Raw genomic sequence first — 19,906 nt, 5'->3', positions numbered from 1 at the left:
TGACCTGCAAAGTTTCTGTTGAGAAATCAGCAGACAGTCTTACGGGAGCTTCCTCGTAGGTAACTAATTGCTTTTCTCTTACTGTTTTAAGATTCTCTTTGTCTTTAGCCTTTGGCATTTTAATTATGTGTCTTGCTCTGGGCTTCTTTGGGTTCATCTTGTTTGGGACTGCTCTTGCCTACTGGACTTGTAGGTCTATTTCCTTCAGCAGATTAGAGAAGTTTTCCTTCGTTATTTTTTCAAACAGGTTTTCAATTTCTGGGACCCTCATGATGCAGATGTTGGTACACTTGAAGTTGTACCAGAGGCTCCTTATACTACCCTCAGTTTTTGGATTCTTTTTTCTTTTTGTTGTTCCGGTTGGAATATAAGGAAGAAAAAACACCCAAATTGCTGTTTTTGATTCTTGGCTTCATCTACTCTACTGTTGAATCAGTAGAGTACTATAAACTATTCTTTACATTCTTCATTTCTGACTGGTATTTTTTATGGTTTACATGTAATTTTTTATGCCGTTGAACTTCTCTCTAAATTCATCTACTCCTTCCCTAACTAAGTTCCTTGAGAATCCTTACAGTGTTTCGAACTCTGCATCTGACAGATTGCTTGTCTCCATTTTACATTAGTTCTTTTTCTGGAGTTTTGTTCTGTTCTTTCACTTGGGACATGTTTCTTTGTCTCTTCATTTTGGGAGCTTTCCTGTGTTTGTTTCCATGTATTCAGTAGAGCTGCTACATCTATCTCTTGGTCTTGGCAGAGTGGCCTGTTGTAGTCACTGTGCCGCACAGCCCAGTGGCACAGCCTCCTGGCTCACCTGAGATGGGCACTCCAGGTGTGCTGCCCCCGTGTGGGCTGTGTACACCCTCCTGTTGTAGTTGAGCCTGGACGGCTGTTGGTGTATCAATGGGAGGGATTTACCCTCAGGCCCATCAGCTGCCACCACTGTGGAGGATTAGCTGTACAGGGGTCCACCCCATGGAGCAGGACTTACTTCAGAGGGGCTCTAGTGTCCCAAGTCCCTCCTTAAGTGTGTTGTTTGTGGAGATGGTTGGGTGGTGCTTCGACATGAACTGAAGCTGTCCACTGGGTGTGCTGACTCTGAGGCCTCCCAGGAAGTGCAGACCAAGGTCAGCCACCACCTGTGTTCTGCCCAGGGCCACCCTGCCTGAGCTATAAAGCCATCTGCAGATGGTTGCCGCTAGTGCCGGGCCTTGGGCCCCTTAGAAAGAGGTACAGCGCACACTGAGGCCCGAGGCTGCTTCTTTGAAAGATTTTAGTAAAGTCTGAAGCATGAGCCAAGACAGGCCATTTGTATAAGAAAGCCTCTGGAAACAGCCAGGATGGGCTAGGTGACTGGTGGGGCATGGTCTCCGGGAATCATCAGGGCAGGGACAAACAGTGATAGCCAGGTCATGGAGATTCAGATATGGCTCCCCTCCGCCCTTGCCAGCAGCTCTGTGGAGGGAAAGCTCATCAAAGGAACGAAAGCCTCTGCCTACATTTCTGTCTGGCAGAAAGCTGCCATCTGACTCCCACCCCTCTACCTCTTGCCCTAATGCCAGACACTTCAGTTCCTCTCTCTATGTGCCTGGTGCCTTTTGAGTGCTGGAACTCAGAGAGTAAGTCTGAGTAAGTCTGTGCACGGGCCCTTTAAGAGGAACTGTCTGGGAGTTCAGAAGCCCTCCGACTCACTCAGCCACATTCCCTGCTGATTTTTACAGCCAGAGTGGGGACGCTGGGCTGGGTCCGGCCTGCTCTGCATCTCCGCCCCTCCTACCAGTCTCAATACGGCTTCTTCTTTACATCCCTGGTTGTAATCTCAGGCGGCTCTGAAAGATAGCTGTTTGCAGTGTGATTTTTGATGTCGTTGTGGACCGGTGTGGGCACTGTGTTTACCTGTGCTGCCATCTTGACCAGAAGCCCCTTACTTGTTTTTATTAGTCCTTCTGACCCACACTTATTCCAGTTTAAAATCAGATGTATTTTGGGTGTCTGTTTAAATGTCTGGTGATTTTTGTGTGACCTGAAATATGTTACAGAAACTTAATTGTTGTTTATATCAATTAACCTCTGGTAAAACTGGTTTTGTTGTATTTTGTTTCCCTTAAAGTCACAGTTTTCAAGAACCTATCAACAATGTTTAGTAAGGACTTAACTGTATTTATTTTTAAAAGGAACAAAGCTTCCAGATTATGTAACAACAAATACTGCATAAAATCTCTCCTTTTTTGCTTTTACACGGAAGAAAGGTAGAGGAAATTGTTCCGCACTCGAACCCACCAGGCTCTAAGTACTCTTCCTGGCAGCGGGTCACGCTCAACCCCTGGCTACCTCAGATCGTCACTGTCCCACAGGCACCTTGCCTGGAGTCTGCGTTCCCGCCCAGTGGGACTAGAAGCGTGGCAGGTTCGTGCAGCAGCTCGTGCTGCCAGGCGAGAGCCACTACACTGAAAACACAGACAACCGCCCGAGGACAGAAACACTGACCCGGTAAACTGGTTTGCTGTTGTGGTTCCCGATGCCAATCCGTACAAAACAGCCCGTGACAGTCTTAGCGAAGAAGGGCATATGACACCAACGCTCCAGCTTATGCCGTGATAATCGAACCCGATTCAGTTCTTCAGGTAAGGAGACTGGCTGTGACTTTGGAGGGATCTCTTCTTTCCTGCGAGGAACAAAGGGCACTGGGAAAAGTGTCCATCACAGAAAGAGATCACGATGAATCAGTAATACCGATTTCTTAAATCTTAACACAAAGTCCTGTGTCAAGGCGCTAGGAGAAATAAACAAGCCAACAGGAAAGAGGGCTAAAAGAACCCTGTTCCTAAGCAGCAGTGTGAACTGTGTTGACAGGTTTGCCACCCCAGATAACCTATCAGAGTAAGAAAACAAATAGAAGCTCCCGGCCAATATGAAGGTGACAGGAAGTCAGTTCCTGTCGACTGGGCCCGAATGGAATGTCCAGGGCCGCAGGACAAGAGCCAAAGGCGGGAACATATGTTTGGGCAAATGTACTGGAAAACTCAGTTCGGAAATTCAGGGGACTGAACCAGACAGAATTCACAGCCCTAACAGGGAGATTTTAGAAACTACAGCAAGCTGCTCCTCAGAGAGCCCATCTACCCTCACCACCAGACCAAAATGCACAGGAGCTTACTCTTCTTCTTCGTCAGACGACGACGTTCGGGACGAGCGGTCCGACTTCTCACTGGACTTGTCATCCTCTTCTTCCTCCTCATCGTCAGAGTACACCTCACTGGTTTTTAATGGCTGTTTTTTGGCGAGGAGTTCAGCTAAAAAAAAAAGTGGGAAATGTTTACCTAGGCTCTCTCAGTAAGGAACCGAAGCATTCTTCACCTTTGCAAAAGAACAGGGAAAATGACCTGACAGCTCCAGCTTCTCCGGACTGGACTGTGACTGCTTGGACTGCCTACAGCAGTGAGTCAGACCAGAGTAACAACGGTGCAGGCGCCAAATGGCAAGCCGCGGTACACAAAAAAGGAACCGGGAGATTGTTGCTAAATAGGCAGAAAGGGTCACCAACGCTACTGACAGCTGTCTTCTATTGCACTCACAACACTCAGTGATGGGCACGTAAGATGGGAAAAAACATCTACGACGTCTTCAGAGTCTTTGAGTGAAACTTTGTTGGTAACTGTCTCAACCACTCAACCTTGCTGTTGTAGACAGAAAGCAGCCATAGGCCCTGGCTGGGCAGCACAGTGGTTAGAGCGTTGTCCTACTATGTCAAGGTGGCGGGTTCCATCTCTAGTCTGGGCACATACAAGAAGCAACCAATGCACAGCTAAGTGGAACAACAAAATCGATATTTCTCTCTCTCTCTCTCTCTCAAAGCAATTAAAAAAAGAAAAAGCAGCTATAGACAATTATGAGACGTGGACATCACTGTATTGCAATAAAATTATACTTATAAAAAGGTAGTTTATCAGCCGCTGTTCAACATAAAAACTAAGGAGTGATTTCTAGGATATACTGTTAAGTAAAAAAAAGCAAGGTAGAGAAAAATGTGTATAGTGTGCTACTATTAATCAAAGATAGGAGGTGAATCTGTGTCCTTTTGTTTAGGGAAAAAAAAGGATATAAGAAAATTTTAAGTGGTTACCTAGTCTGGGAAGAAGGCAAGGAGTGAAATAAAAAAGAAATAGTGCTGAACTTTTTTGAATATAACTTGTTTAATAGATTTGACTTTGGAACCTTGTATTTTATGTAACCATAAAATAATAAAACATCAAATCTATACATCACAATCAAAACGAAGCAAAATATTCATTTGATGGCATAACCACACAGAAAAGAACTGTGACAAGTGACTTTAAAACACACCCTTTCCAAAGACATACATATAGACAAATAGAATGGAAAGCCCAGAAGTAAGCCCTTGCATATATGGTCAAATGATTTTTTACAAGAGTGTGAAGACCATTCAATGGGGAAAAAACAGTATTAAAAAAAAAATGGTTCTGAGGTTTCTGGTTAAAATGGCGACATAGGCAGGCATGGCTCGCCTCTTCGCACAACCACATCAAAATTACACTAAAATATAGAACCGCCATCACCCAGGAACATTAGAAATCGTGCTGAATGGAAGTCTGACAACGATGGAATTGAAGAAACCACATCCATCCAGACTCGTAGGAGGGGCACGGATGCGGAAAATGCTAGCTCCACACACATGTGGATAAAAATTCGAGAGGGATGTCTCGGGAGTGAGGAGTCCCTAACTCACACCAGGTCTCCAAACCAGGATTCCAGTGCCAGGAAGGTAAGTCCCCACAACTTCTGGCTGCAAAAACCAGCAGGGATTGAGTCAGTGAAGGAGGCTGTTGGAGCCCAAGCAGTTCCTCTTGGGGAACCCACACACAGACTCACCTATTCAGACTCGCTCCCTCTGAGCTCCAGCACCCAGGTGGCAGCATGAAGGGCACCAGTGATACACAGGGAGAGACTGAAGGGTCTGGCTGGGGCGAGCAAAGGCCATTGTCCCTTTGCTGAGATCTCCCCCCAAATAGATGTAGGCTGGTGTTATATCTGAGACTACATCAACTTGGCTAACACTGTGTGACCCACCTTGGAGATCCACAGAGGCTCTATCCCTCCCAACTTACAGGCCCACCCAAACTGCTTTTCTGTAAGAATGGCCCCAGCACAAGTAGCAGCCATCTCAGATTGCTTTATAGCTCAGGCAGGTGACCTGGGTGAAACACAGGTGGGCGCTAACCTTGGCCTGTACCATCCGAGAAACCCCATGGCCAACGTACCCAGTGGACAGCTACAGACCACGTTGGAGCACCACCACCCTGCCCCTGCACAGTGACCCTCCACAGAGGACGGAGGTGGGTGGTCAGTGGTCACAGCAGTCCTTGCAGCTGACTGGCCTGGGTAAATCCCTCCCACTGATACACCAACAGCAACCAAGGATCAACTACAAGAGGGTGTACTCAGCCCACACAAAGGGCTCATCTTGAGACGCAGCTTGGGTGATAGGAGAGACTGTGCCACTGGACCTTACAGGACACCTACTACATTAGGCCACACTACCAAGACTGGGAGATTTAGCAGCTCTACTCAATACATAAAAACAAACACAGGGAGGCTCCCAAAATGAGGAGACAAAGAAACATGGCCCAAATGAAAGAACAGAACAAAACTCCAGAAAAAGAACTAATGTAAAATGGAGACAAGCAATCTACCAGATGCAGAGTTCAAAACACTGGTTATAAGGATGCTCAATGAACTTAAGGGAAGAGCTGATGAACTCTGTGAGAATTTCAACAAAGAGATTAAAAAAAATGGAGACAGAAAATATAAAAAAGAACCAGTCAGAAATGATGAATACAAAAACTGAAATGGAGAATACATCACAGGGAAGCAACAGTAGAGTACATGAAGCAGAGGATCAAATCAGTGATCTGGAAAATAAGCAAGCAGAAAACACCCAATCAGAACAGCAAAAAGAAAAAAAATGAGGACAGTTAAGGAGCCTCTGGGACAACTTCAAGCGTATCAACATTCGCATCATGGAGGTGCCGGAAGGAGAAGAGAAAAAGGAATTGCAAACCTATTTGAACATGTAACGATGGAAAACTTCCCTCATCTAAAGAAGAAAATAGACATACAAGTCTAGGAAGCACAGAGTCCAAAACAAGACACATTCAAGAGGCCCACACTAAGACATATCATAATTAAAATGCCAAAGATTAAAGACAAAGAGAGAATCTTAAAACATCAAGAGAAAATCAGTTAGTTACCCACAAGGGAGCTCCCATAAGATTGTTGGCTGATTTCTCAACACAAACTTTGCAGGTCAGAAGGGACTGGTAAGAAATATTCAAAGTGATGAAAAGCAAAAACCTACAACCAAGATTACTCTCCCCAGCAAAGCTGTCATTTAGAATTGAAGGACAGATAAACAACTTCCCAGGTAAGAAAAGCTAAGGAGTTCATCACCACCAAACAAGTATTACAAGAATTGATAAAGGTTATTCTTTAAAATAAAAAGATAAAAGAAATAAAATGGTAATAAATGCACATCTATCAAAATGGATAAGAAAGCAGAACCCTTACATATGCTGTTTGCAAGAGACTCACTTGAGATCACAAGTCACCCAATTGAAAGGAAAGAGATGAAAAAGGTATTTTCTTTTTTTATCCTCACCTGAGGACATGCTTATTGATTTTAGAGAGAGGGGAGGGGAGGGGAATAAAGATCAATCGGTGGCCCCTTGTATGCACCTTGAATCTGCAACTTAGGCATATGCCTCGACCAGGAATTGAACCTGCGCTCTTATGCTCCAACCAACTGAGCCACATTGGCCACAGCAAAACAGATATTTGTTGATAATGGAAACAAACAAACAAATAAAAACTGGTATAGGAATACTTATACCAGACAAAACAGATGTTAAAGAAAGGCTTAACCAGTGATAATGAAGGATCTAGCAACTTGACCTCTGGGTATTTTTCTGAGAAGCCCAAAACACTAAATTGAAAACACATATGCATCCATACATTCACTGAAGCATTATGTACAATAGCCAAGATATAAAAGCAACCTAAGTGTCCACCCACATTTTATTGAATGGATAAAAAAAGTGGTGCATATACACAATGAAATATGATTCAGCCATAAAAAAAGAATGAAATCTTGCCATCTGCAACAACATGGATGGACCTAGAAAGTACTGCACTGAGTGCAATAAGCCAAATAGAGAAAGACATACGATTTCACTTCTATGTGGAATCTAAAAAACAAAATAAATGAACAGACCAGAAGAAGACTCAATGATACAAAGACCATTCTGACAGCTGCCAGATGGAAGAGGAGTTTGGGGGAATGGTTGGAAAAAGGGAAGGGATTAAGAAGTATTATACAAATCGGCAGTTACAGTGCAGCCCAGGGAGTGCAGGTGATGATACTGTAGTAACTATCTATGCTGCCAGACGGGCACTACATTTATCGAGGTGATCACGTTGTAAGTCATATAGATGTCTACTCACTGGGTTGTGTGCCTGAAACTAACACAATACTGTATACCACTGTAATTGAAAAATAAGTTATTTAAAAAAATCCCAGCTCTGCAGGCTGAAAAGGCTTAGACGTAGTGGCCAACCCAGCAGCGCGAGCACTCGCTGGGCCCACACTGTGGTGTCTAAATACAATGTCTCAGGAAAAAAAAAACAAGGTTCCTTAGAGGAATGGCTGATTCCAAAATCAGAAAGCAAGAAAGCTACTAAAGACTATGGGGGTCTCACATCAAAAGGACTCGGGCTACAACTAGTAATAATAATAATAATAACTTCAATGGATTAAAATGCACAAAGTATCTTAAAATCCATGAGTTCACAGGGTTCATTCAAAATAGACAAACAAACCTCACTGGTCACCTTTGGAAGCTGTTAAGGAACTATCTCATTCTTCCGAAAACTAGTACAGCAAAAAAAAGAAAAAAATCAAGCATTATTCTGCCTTTCCTATAAAAAATAGTGCCTGTTGGTGACTAAATAGATGATGAGAAGTTCCTGTTTATAAAAGTAGATCAGAAAATAAATGAAGAAAGAATAACAGATCAGAACATTATCACCCGTTTGCAACTAATAGTAAATTAAACGAACTAGGTAATCAATGGCTGTTGGGGCAGAACATACTATTATTTCCAGCTGTTCACCCTTCTGTGTACTCACGCCCTTTGCCATGTGACTCAGTGGTTCCTCCCAGTCGTTAGAGTTGGGCTTGGTCACATGACTTGCTTTGATCAATGGAATGTGCACACATCTGACACTGCCCATTCCAAGTCTAGGCCATAAGAAACCTCTCTTGTTTCTGCTTGCCTTTTTAATACTTCTGCATCACCATGAAAAGAATGTACCTTAGTTATACTGGTCTGAGGTGGGAGAGAGATAGGTGGAACAGACCTGGTTCTATCCTGGACCTTGGGGACGATCCCAGCTAAACCTGTAATTAGGCAACCCCTAGCTGAGTTACAGATGCACGAGTAAGAACAAATGACTATTTATCTAAGTTGGGGGCAGTTTGCTATTTCACATTATTGTGGTAAAAATTAAGTGAGAGCTGGTAATATCACAAAATGAGAGACAAGCTGACATCCTGGGTCTCCTGATAGAATATGCCAATACCTGCCCTGGCTGGTGTGGCTCAGTGGATTGAGTGCCAGCCTGTGGACTGGAAGATCACAGGTCCAAGTCCCAGTCAGGGCACATACCTGGGTTCCAGTTCCCCAGTTGGGGGTGTGTGAAAGGCAACTGACTGATGTCTCTCACACTGATGTTTTTCTCCCTCTCTTTCTCCTTCCCTTCCCCTCTCTCTAAAAGTAAAATAAACACCATCTTAAAAAAAAAGAATATACCAACACCTAAAACTTAGCCTTCCTCCCAAAAGCAAAACAGAAACAGAACAAATCCAGATCTTCCCAATTCTCTAGCTCCAACTACAAATTACAGGAATTTCAAGGGACTAGAAGAACACATTCACCACCACCAATGTGATGTGCTCAGCATCTGCAAGAAACTAAGGATAAACGACCTGGTTTCTTCAACAAATAAGCTGGAAGGGGCTAAAAAAAGAGAGATGGACAGGAAAACCTATAGATTAAGTGACTCTGGGGACATATAAACAAATCACAGTGTCTGGATTTTATATACAATCCTTATTCAAATGATCAAATTAGTGTATTTTAACTATAAAACAACTAGAGAAATTTGAACACTGACTAGATATTTGGATAAAGGAATACAATATTAAGGTATTTGTTGTTACCATTTTTAGGTAATGTAGTGGTATTATAGTTATATTTAAAACAAGAGTCCTTATCTTTTCAATACACTGAAGTAATTACAGCTTAAACACAGTGACGTTGGGATTTACTTCAAGCTAACGCGATGGAAGAGGGAGGGTAGCTTTGACGAGACTGGCCGTGCGCTGCTGTTACTCTTCTGTACCAGTGGGGCCTGCTAGAGTAGATGTGGGATTAAAACTGCCACGTTTGCCCAGTGCAGCAGTTTTCTCACTAGAAGTCTGACTTGTTGATAGAGTCCCACAGGAGTTTCAGTGTTGCAGTTTTCCACCATACAGCTCTGCATTTTCTCTTTAGGCAACAGAATGTTTAGGACATCTGTGTGCACAGTTACTCAGTTTTTATGAACTGTTGTAGCCTGTTAATGCACATTGTGCTGCGACTCTAGTTTATCTTATCTGTACTGACCAAACCTAAAAAAAGGTTAAAAAAAAAAATTAAAAACCACTTCCTTCTACTTTTTTTTTTTTTTTTTAAATTTCAGAGAGGTAGGAAGGGGAAGAGAGAGACATCGATCGGGTGCCTCCCATACATGCCCTAACCGGGCAGCAAACCCACAACCCAGGCATGTGCCCTGACCAGGAACTGAACCCACCACCTGTGGTAGATGCTCTAACCAACTGAGCTACACCAGCTAGGGCCTAAATAAGGATTTTTATTATAACTCCTGCAAAACAAAACAAAACGATTGGCCATGCGTTGACTGTTGAGGCTGGATGATGATGGACTCATGGAGGTTCATTACACTGTACTCTGTATGTGTTTGGAATTCCCCATTATAAAGAACTGAGAAATGGGAAAAACAAAAATGGGCACCAGGAAGTCAAATCACGTATGTGATCAAAGATACAAAGTAGCATTATATTTTCCCCACTTACCTGTTCTGTTCTTCCGTTTTTCTCTCTCTGCTTTTAGCTCCTCCATGGCTTGAGATTTCTTGTCTAGTTTCTCATCCCGTTTGGAACGCCGTTCCTTGTTGTGGGATGTTACCTGGGAAGGGAGAGATACCTAAGATGGCTCTATTTACCAAGTGCTGATAAAGTTTCCATACCCAACAATCACTCAGTTCTTCACTGTGAATCTACACCGGCTGCAGAAATTGAAAGTTGCTTAAGGGGAGAGAGCATCCTCTTGTGGACAAAGAGGATAGAGAAGTAAAATCGATCCCTTGCTTACCTGCCTAAAGAGCAGAGAGCTTAAGAATTAAAGGAGTAAGCACTTTCAAGAAGGACACCCTAGGTCCTAACTAATATTTGCTGATTAATAGAGACCTGTCTTTTATACACACACACACTCAACACAGAGGCTTTACTCTTAGGGTAATGACATCCATCAAATCTCCTACCTGAGATTCCTGAATCTGTGTCAGCTTTTTCTTTTCCTGCTCTTCTTCTTGCTTTTTCTTTTTTTCTTTCTTTTCTTTCTTTTTGGCTGTTTTTAGTTTTTTCTTGATTTCAAATCTGGTTAAAAGATATTTGTTTGGTTTTTAAGTGGCAATGAAATATTTCTAAAGACTGATATCTATTAGATAGAAGAAAGGAAGTAAGTACAAGGAAGGAGTTAATAAACCTTTCGGCTTCTTGCAAGAAACCCCAATGTACGAGTATCATAAAGAATATTGAATATCAGTACACCAAAAGTACTTAAAAGCATTACGCTGGAATAGACTTTAAATGAGGGAAAATATTCAGGATACTATTATATCCTGTTGGTAACACACAGCTCTTCCCTGACCGTCACATAATAGAAGAAAGTAATTGACTTTAAATCACCAATGGCATTCCCTTAGAAACAGAGCGAAAGCACAGACAGCCACTGGCACATTGTGAAGTGCTCGAGACAAAGGCTGTATTTGAACGTTTGTTTCCCTCTTTCATTAGAAAAGATGCCCCCACCTCTACCCCAGCAAACATATCAATAAATATGCTATTCTCTTAAACAAATGCAGTCTAGGCTCCCTCCCTGTAACAAAAATCAGGCTTTTATGAAATAAGACTATTTTTTTTTTTTGGTGAATTTAAGGAACTTTATGGATGGGATAAAGGAATATAATAAATATTAACCCTGGCTGGTGTGGCTCAGTGGATTGAGTGTTGGCCTGTGAATCAAAGGGTCAGAGGTTCGATTCCCAGTCAGGGCACCTGCCTAGGTTGTGGGTTTGGTCCTCAGCCCGGGTGCATATGGGAGGCAACCAACTGATGTTTTTCTCTCACATTGATGTTTCTCTCTCCCTACCTCTCTTAAAAGCAATGAATAAATATCCTCAGGTGGGGGTAAAAAAAAAAAACCCTTAAATTTTCTGTGAATGGCTTGGAACTTCTATCTTAATTATCATCACTGTAAAACATTTTTCCAGTTACTAAAAAAAAGTCACTGAATCAGTCAACTGCCTTATTCACACGAGGTGAAAAATATAATAAAAATCTTGACATAAGCCACCATTACTCTTGAGCTTCTTTGTGATTTTCCCATAGGGCCCTACTGGCCTTATGTAAGAAATCTCTTATGTTTTCCATAGTTCAGAAATACAAATTTTAAAAGTCATCCCAAACCACCTGGCAACTTCCGCACAGTTTCTTAAGTCTTGTTTGTTCCAGTACAGGTAACCTTGGAAGCATTCACACTCAAACCAATGTCTATTAGTTGCTGCTAACTAAAAGCCAAATATTCTTGTCTAGGATGATAACTCACCATAGTTAACATGGTCTCTAGGAGGGGCTAATAGGGTCACAGATGAAGTAGAAATAACTGTTGTCAAAGAAAAGGCTTCTATTTTATGATATTAGGTAGACAGGGGAAAATCCTAGTTTTGAGGACAATTTTATTTCCTGAGACAAAAGCTAAGTTTATTTTTACCTTAAAATTCTCTTAGGAGTTAAGGACGAACTTTTGCCATTTAAACATGGCTTCTGAATATCAAACAGCAACTTAACATTTGAGGGTTTAAAAAAATACAAACACCATGCTGAAAGGGTAGTGAAATATCTAATTCGTACAAAATGATGGTAAATCCCAACTCCTAATTAAATCCTGTGGAGACAGAGCTCCAAATGTGAATTCTGGGAAATTATTTTATTATTTTATTTAATCATTAAGGAACTACAACCTCACCTTCTTTTCAACACCTCCCTCTTCTCTATGCGGTTGAACAGTTCTTGCTCTCTTTCCTTCTCCGTCATCTGCTCCAGACGAGCCCTGTCTTCCTCATCTCCCATGAGGTCTTCCCCGTAGCCATCATGGAACTCTTCATCTTCTGAAGAAGAATCTGAGTCTGAACTCGAGGAGGAGCTATTGCTGTCAGAATCAGACACTTCACCTGCAACAAAGGCCCAAACAAGATTAGGCTCTGCTGGAGAAGAGAGGCCACAGGTGACTCTAGTGCTGACAAACATTAGTCCTTGACTATCCTAGGTAAAGTGGCATAGGGCCATCTCAGCTGTCTCGGTCTACCTTTGGCAAATGTAAACACAGGTTAGGGAAACCGAGGCTGGAATATAAATCAGAATGTTCTTTGAAGTTTAAATTTGTATTTTGAAAAAAAAACCTGCAGACCTAAAGAAGAAAGTTGCAAGAATACATCTTTTAACTTAGGTTCACCCATTGTTAACATTGCTAGTTTACTTTCTGTCCCCATATATAAAATAATGCATATGTTCTTATTATTCATTTTGCTGAACTGAAAGTTGCAGAGATTGTAATCCTTTATCCCCAAACACTTCTAAAAAAGAAAGGCTTTCAATAACCAATTATACAACTATCGAATTCAGGAAATTTAACATTAATGTAATACCCTTATTTAACATACTCCACATTCCAATTTCACCAGTTGTTCTAACATGCACTTAACACCCACTTTGCTGCCAAAGGACCCAACCTAGCATCACACACTGCTTTGGTTGCCCCGTCTCTCTACTACCCTTTCATCCGCAACAGACATTTTTGGTGGGTCTTGTCTTTCATGCCATTGAATTTTTGAAGAGTATAAGCCCCAAAATTATCTAATAGAATTTTATGAACCCTGGCTGGTCTGGCTCAGTGGGTTGGAGCGCCGTCCTGTGAGCCAAAGGTTTGTGGATTTGGTCCCCTGTCGGGGCACCTACAAGAGGCAACCAGTCAATGTTTCGTTCCCGCATCAATGTTTCCCTCTCTTTCTCCCTCCCTTCCCTTCTCTCTAAACTCAATAAGCATGTCTTGGGTGGGATTAAACAATAAATAAATAAAAAGATTGTATGAGGTGATGATGAAAATATTCTTTATCTGAGCAGCAGCCACCACGTACGGGTACTGAGCAAATGAAATGTGGCTGGTGCAATTAAGTGAGACACTCAATTTTTAAGTTTTAATTAATTCAAATTTAACTAGCCACAGTTATCAAATGCCCCAATTTGGTTTGGTTGGCTTCATCAAGCACTATCTAGGTTATAAATTTTCGGCATGTATACTCCGTAAGTGATGGTGTCCTTTTCAAAGCATCGTGTCGGGACACACCTGCCACCTGTTCTGTTACTGGTGATATTAACTTGGATTTCTGGTTAAGGTGGCATCGCCCGGATCTCTCCTGTGTAAAGGCACTGTTTTCTCCTTTGTAGTTAGTAAGTGTAATGGGGAGAGGCTTTGAGACAGTAAACACCTTGCTCTCCAAGAACTCTCACCCAATGGTTTTAACACTCGTTGATAATTCTTGAGTTAATCAATTATTATTGTGATGGTTGAAAAATGGTGATTTTCCTATCATTTCTCTACATTTATTAGTTAACATTGTAAAAAAATCAATGTCTTAATGAGTTATTGAATTGGTTAGTGAATTCCTAGTTAAGAACTTTTTTTTTACTGGGTTTTGTATCTGGTTCAAGGATTTTCCTCCTCCTTCAGACAATGTGTAAGAAAGAGGGACGGGAAGGTACGCAGGGTAAAGTGAATTGAGAGTAATGCAGGGACTCCTTAGGGGTTTCCTCCGGGATGGGTTTCACGGACCTTATTAACCTTCAGAACTGCATGTACTTTTCTTGCTTCATTTAAAGTCTCAAAAGATCCATGACTACGGAAAATGCTACGAACTGCTGTAACGCATGTACTTCCCCCTCCATTTCTGACTCTGCTTCTCCAACCCGACAACACGGGGAGCGCACCCCCACAGTCTGGCTGCCTGGCTCACCTTCCTCAGGCGCTGAGCTCTCAGCTGAGCTGTCTTTGTCCGAACTGCCCGAGGAAGCTGTTTTATTGGCCTGTTTCTTCATGGTTCCTTTCTTCTCTATTTTTCTGGCCTTTCCTTTCTTCTTATTTTTATTGCTCCCAAACGTCCACTACAAGGAGAAAAGAAAAAGGAAAATCAAAACAGAGACTTTAGTGGGAAAAGCTGGAAGATTCAAGAATTAAGAGCCTCTGACGTTGGTCAAAATGATTACAACAGTCTCTACTGCTTTGGACCCAAAATATATATACTTTATATGAAGAAAGATATGGATTTTTAAAATCTAGATTATAACTTCTTAAGTTATGATTTGTGATTTCTCAGAGGCAGTAGGTAATTGATACAATAAAATTTAATTAAATGCACTTTTATCACAACAGAAAAACAAAGATGTCAATTAAACAAAGATATTAACTAGAACTCAGCTGTTACAGAAATCAGGGTCTAATGTTTCCTGTGGCAGAGAAGGCAGTAACTGCTGGGGGCTGGCGCGTCTGGGTGTGAGTACACAGAGAATGGTTCACTTCTGGAGTGGGTCCCCGGAAGGCGGGGAATGAAGCTCGTAGGCAGAAGAAAGCTGCAGAAGCACAGGGAGGAGGCGGGAGGCCATGCTCTGGCACCGACAGTAACACTGTGCCAACTCCAGAGAGGCAGAAAGTAAAGTAGATCATCTTATATGTGTGTGTACGCATCTTTTAAAAAAATCTGCATACATTATACTACAAGATATGTTTAAACAGAATCATAAATAGGAGATTCCACATATCTAAATGTAAGGAGCCTGCAGTCTGCATTATGAAAATAACAGGCAAACATTACAGGTAATCACTCCATGGCCAAAACAAAAAACACTTCATCAGGCATTCTAATGGTAAGTCTGAAAGACTATTCAATTGTTTTAAAATTCACTAACACAATTATATTAAACTATACCTCCTTTGATATTTTAACTTGTATATTTAGGAGAATGATTTTAGATGAAAAATACTTTATTTGGGGGCTTTATGTACTATAAAGAATAACCTTTTCAGCATCACAGATTGAATTATGACTCTGGTATTAACATCAAGTCTCTGTATCTAATATTCAACAAATGCACCGAGTCTTCGCTCCTCCTACAATGTGATTGTAAATTAACCTCCCACTCCACAATGGCTAATGTCACAAGGAAGTGTATTTCTTTGTGGGGGGTTGGAGAGGTTGTTCTGATGAGCTTTCCATTTCAGAAATGTTCCATATGAGCTATTCTTAAGAACCACAGTCTGCTAAATAACTTTAATAAAATACTGTGAGAGAGTGCTACTTTAATCTTCTGATTTTTCCATTTTAAATTTACTCTTAGTTATTCTAATTGCCACTTTACTTTTGTACTCAAGAGCTAGGAAAAAGGGACAAGTGAAAACAAAAACAAGTTATAGAATGATAGCTACGTTAAATGAATGGTGACTTCCCTTTGCAAGTTAATACTTCTCAAACTTGCACGTTTCAACACCTCATCATCATTTAGAAAGAAATCCTAATGCTTCTCTCTTCTAAAGCCTCGTTCCCAATCATTTCAAAAGTTTTTACCTTTTTTTCACAGCTTTTCTTTTTATAAGTATTTTTTATTTTTCAGTTACAGTTGACACACAGTATTATACTGGTTTCAGGTGTGAAACCCAGTGACAAGACATTCCTATAACTCACAAAGTCATCACCCTCGTAAACCTAGTACCCATCTGACACCATACACAGTTAGTACACTACTGACCACATTCCCTATGCTGTACTTTACATCCCCACAACTACTCTGTCCAAGTTTACTGCTTCACCCCTTCACCTTTTTCACCCATCTTCCCAAACTTCCACATCTGACAACCACCAAAATCTCTCTGTATGAAGTCTGTTACTGGTCTGCTTGTTATTTTGTTTTTTAGGTTCAACATACAAGTGAAATTATATGACATTTGTCTTTCTGTGTCTGACTTATTCATTCAGTACCATGTTGTCGCAGATGGCAGGATTTCATTCTTCTTCTTTTTTTTGATTGAGTCATATTTCATTAACATGCACCATTTTTTAAAATTCATTCATTACTGACGGCCACAGGTTGCGCCCGTATCTTGGCTATTGTAAATAATGCTGCAATGAACACATACACGTGTATGTCTTTTCAATTGAGTGCACTGGACTTCTTCAGATAAATACCAAGAAGTGGAATTGTTGGGTCCTTCATTATCTCGTATAGGCTTTGCATTAAAGTCTATTTTGTCTGGTGTAAATGTTGCTGCTACCCCAGCTTTTTTTTGTTTCCATGAAATATCTTTTTCCATTCTTTACTTTCAGTCTGTGTGTCTTTTGATCTGAAGTGAGTCTCTTGTAGACAGCATACGAGGGGGGACCCCCCAAAAACCAGAATTATCTTCTGGAGGGGGGGTTCCTTGTAGTACAGGCTTCCTCGACCAGGTGAGTGTTCTAGAAACCCATATGTATCAGTGCACCAGCTGCTGTTGTTGAGAGGCTGCATTTGGTTTCAATTAATTTTTTTTGAAGACTCAACGTGTTTGTCCCTTTCATGATGGGTGATCTATGAGCGCACCTGCCCACACCGCGCTGAGTGTTCCACAGTTTTTGACCAAAAAAATGACATGATCCCTATGCCTTACCCTCCCTATTTGCCTGATCTTGCCCCAAGCAACCGTTTTTTGTTGTTGTTGTTGTTTCCCAGAATGAAAAAAAAGTCCTTAAAGGGAAACGTTTTGCTGACATGGAAGAGGTGAAACAAAAAACAGCAGAAGCATTAACAGGCATCAAAATCAATGAGTTCAAAAACTGTTTTGAACACTGGGGAAAAAAAGTCTCGATAGGTGTATTGCATCAAACGGAGAGTACTCTGAAGGTGACTGAAGTTTAAACATGTAAGAGTACACAATTTTTTAATAAATACACTCTGGGGTTTTTTTGGTTCCCCTCATATGTAAGGGTCTTGCTTTCTTATTCATTCAGCAACCCTATGACTTTTGACCGGAGCATTTAATCTATTTGTTTTTAAAGTAATTATTGATATTTATATATGTATTTATTGTCATTTTATTATTTATGTTTTTTTCTTCTCATACAAAACCTTTTAACATTTCTTGTAATATGAATTGGTGGTGATGAACTCCTTTAGTTTTTTCTTGTCTGGGAAGCTCTTTATCTGTTTTTCAATTATAAATAATAGCTTTGCTAGGTAGAGTGATCTTGGTTGTAGGCCCTAGCTTTTCTCACTGAGTATTTTGTGCCAATCCCTTCTGGCCTGCGAAGTTACTGTTGAGAAATCAACTGACAGTTTTATAGGTGCTCCCTTGTAGGTAACTGCTTTTCTCTTGCTGCTTTTAAGATTCTTTCTTTGTCTTTAATCTTTGCGGTTTAATTATGACGTGTCTTGGTGTGGGCCTCGTTGGATTCACCTTGTTTGGGACTCTCTGCACTTCCTGGGCTTGTCTTTTCTTTCTCCAGCTGGGGAAGTTTTCCATCATTTTTTCAAATAGGTTTTCAATTTCTTGCTCTCTCTCTTCTTTTGGCACCCCCTTGATGGGAATGTTGTTACGCTTGAAGTTGTCCCAGAGACTCTTCAAATGCTGTTGGCACATCAACGGGAGTGATGTGCCCCAGGCCAATTGGCTTCGAGGACTGGCTGTGACCACAGCAGAGGAGCTGCCGTGCAGGGGCTAAGCCCCCAGAGCAGGACTCCCTTCAGCGGGGTTCTGGTGCCCAACGAGTTTGCCCCTTCAGTGTGTCGTTCGTAGAGGTGGTTGGGTGGTTCTCCAGTGTGGTCTGAAGCTGTCCACTGGGAGTGCTGGCTCTGGGGCCTCCCGGGAAGCGTAGACCAAGACCAACTGCTGCCTGTGCCCTGCCCAGGGCCACCCAGCATGAGCTACAGAGTGATCTGCAGGTGGCTCCTGCTGTGCTGGCCTCGGAGGGGCCCAGGAGAGGCCGAGCTGCGAACCAAGGCCGGCTGCTGCTAGTGCGGGGCCTTGGGCCACTGAGCAAGAGGTACAGGGCTCACTGAGGCCAGATGCTGCCTGTTTGGAGTTTGTGGACCTTAGAGATTTTAGGAAATTCTCCAGCATGAGCCAAGACAGGCCATTTGTATGAAGAAGCCACTGGAAGCAGCATGGGTGGGCCACAAAGCAGGTGTGGCGGAGTCCCAGGCAATCACCAGAGCAGGGTGAAGAGTGTTAGCTAGGTTGATAAAGACTCAAGTATGGCACTTAACCATTCCAAATTTTAATCATTCAAGGAAGATAATTTTAGGTGAATTTTAAAGAATTCAAAAGAAGCTAAAGTACTGAATTTCTCAGTTAATGGAGCTAAAATAGATCAACTTCCTATGTTGACAACACTTATCTACTACTAGAGGCAATACCATATATAAAACATCTTTGGCCTTGGCTTTGGTTACAACAAATAGCACAACTCTGCTCATATTAGTCAGTATTTACTGGTTTGTTATGAAAATGGGCACCACCCACCTCTCCCAAACAGGGTGTCTTGGCCCTTTGTATTTCTACCAAATGGGAACGTAAGGCCAAGAGGGTACAGGCTGAGCTACCAGGGTCACATGTGTTTTAGAGTCGTTAGGTCTATTTTTGCCTACAGATATGGGTTTCTCATGTACAACAGAGCCAAAGCCTAGACTCCCTAGGGAGAAAAAGTGTTTTTGAGCGCATTAAAGAGCTAAATATGAAGTCACACAGGTGAATCCAATTCAGGAAGCACTAGGAAGCTAGGTGGTTTCCTCATCCTTCCTCCCGCTATCTGCTCCAATTTGACACTGTCTGAACTTAGCAACTGTCACTCATTCTTGGTCTGTGATGCCTATCCCTTGGGGAAGATGGAGAAAAGATAATAGTAAAAATAGAAAATAAAATGCTTCCATTTAAAAAGGACTTTCCTGACGAAACCTGAGTGTGGGAAGGGAAACACATTTTTCTTTCCAACAATTTTCAGAAGAAATGAGATGACAAAGGTGCCTCACCTCCAATGAGACTAAGTCAATAGGGTCCATCACATGAAAGGCAACAACTGAACTCACTATGAGAGACAGGATTTGGGAGGAATTATAATAATGTAGGTGAATTTACTTAAAAAAAGTAAAATTTCTTATGAAAATGTTTCGGTACTGAGAAGCTAGATTAAGCTACTTGCTTTGCACATACACTTTCTAAAAATATATCTTGTTTTTGATAAACCTTTAAAATCTAATTTTAAGAAAAATGTGTTCATTATATGAAGATTTAAAAAATAGAAAAATATTTTTAAAGCTAAAAGAAGCCTTGAGTAGTGTGGCTCAGCTGGTTGGACATCACCCAGCAAAGTGAAGGTTGCTGTTTTGATTCTAGGTCAGGGCACAGGCCTG

The 19,906-nt window shown here is 41.6% G+C and overlaps 1 protein-coding gene across 1 annotated transcript in view; it reads right to left on the bottom strand.

The window, feature by feature from the left end:
• The window catches only part of RTF1 (RTF1 homolog, Paf1/RNA polymerase II complex component), a 50,195-nt gene that overhangs the window by 9,280 nt on the left and 21,009 nt on the right, over positions 1–19,906 (bottom strand). The window contains exons 3-8 of the mRNA XM_053928988.1: positions 14,488–14,635; positions 12,444–12,648; positions 10,678–10,792; positions 10,211–10,322; positions 3,158–3,293; positions 2,488–2,665 (exon numbers count right to left, since the gene is read on the bottom strand). Coding sequence (XP_053784963.1) covers positions 2,488–2,665; positions 3,158–3,293; positions 10,211–10,322; positions 10,678–10,792; positions 12,444–12,648; positions 14,488–14,635 — 894 coding nt within the window. The remainder of the gene's footprint in view (positions 1–2,487; positions 2,666–3,157; positions 3,294–10,210; positions 10,323–10,677; positions 10,793–12,443; positions 12,649–14,487; positions 14,636–19,906) is intronic.

This window comes from Desmodus rotundus, chromosome 7 (genome assembly GCF_022682495.2).
Source record: "Desmodus rotundus isolate HL8 chromosome 7, HLdesRot8A.1, whole genome shotgun sequence".
NCBI lineage: Eukaryota > Metazoa > Chordata > Mammalia > Chiroptera > Phyllostomidae > Desmodus > Desmodus rotundus.
The sequence above is the reverse complement of the archived record's forward strand: the minus strand, read 5'-3'. Positions and strand labels throughout refer to the sequence as shown.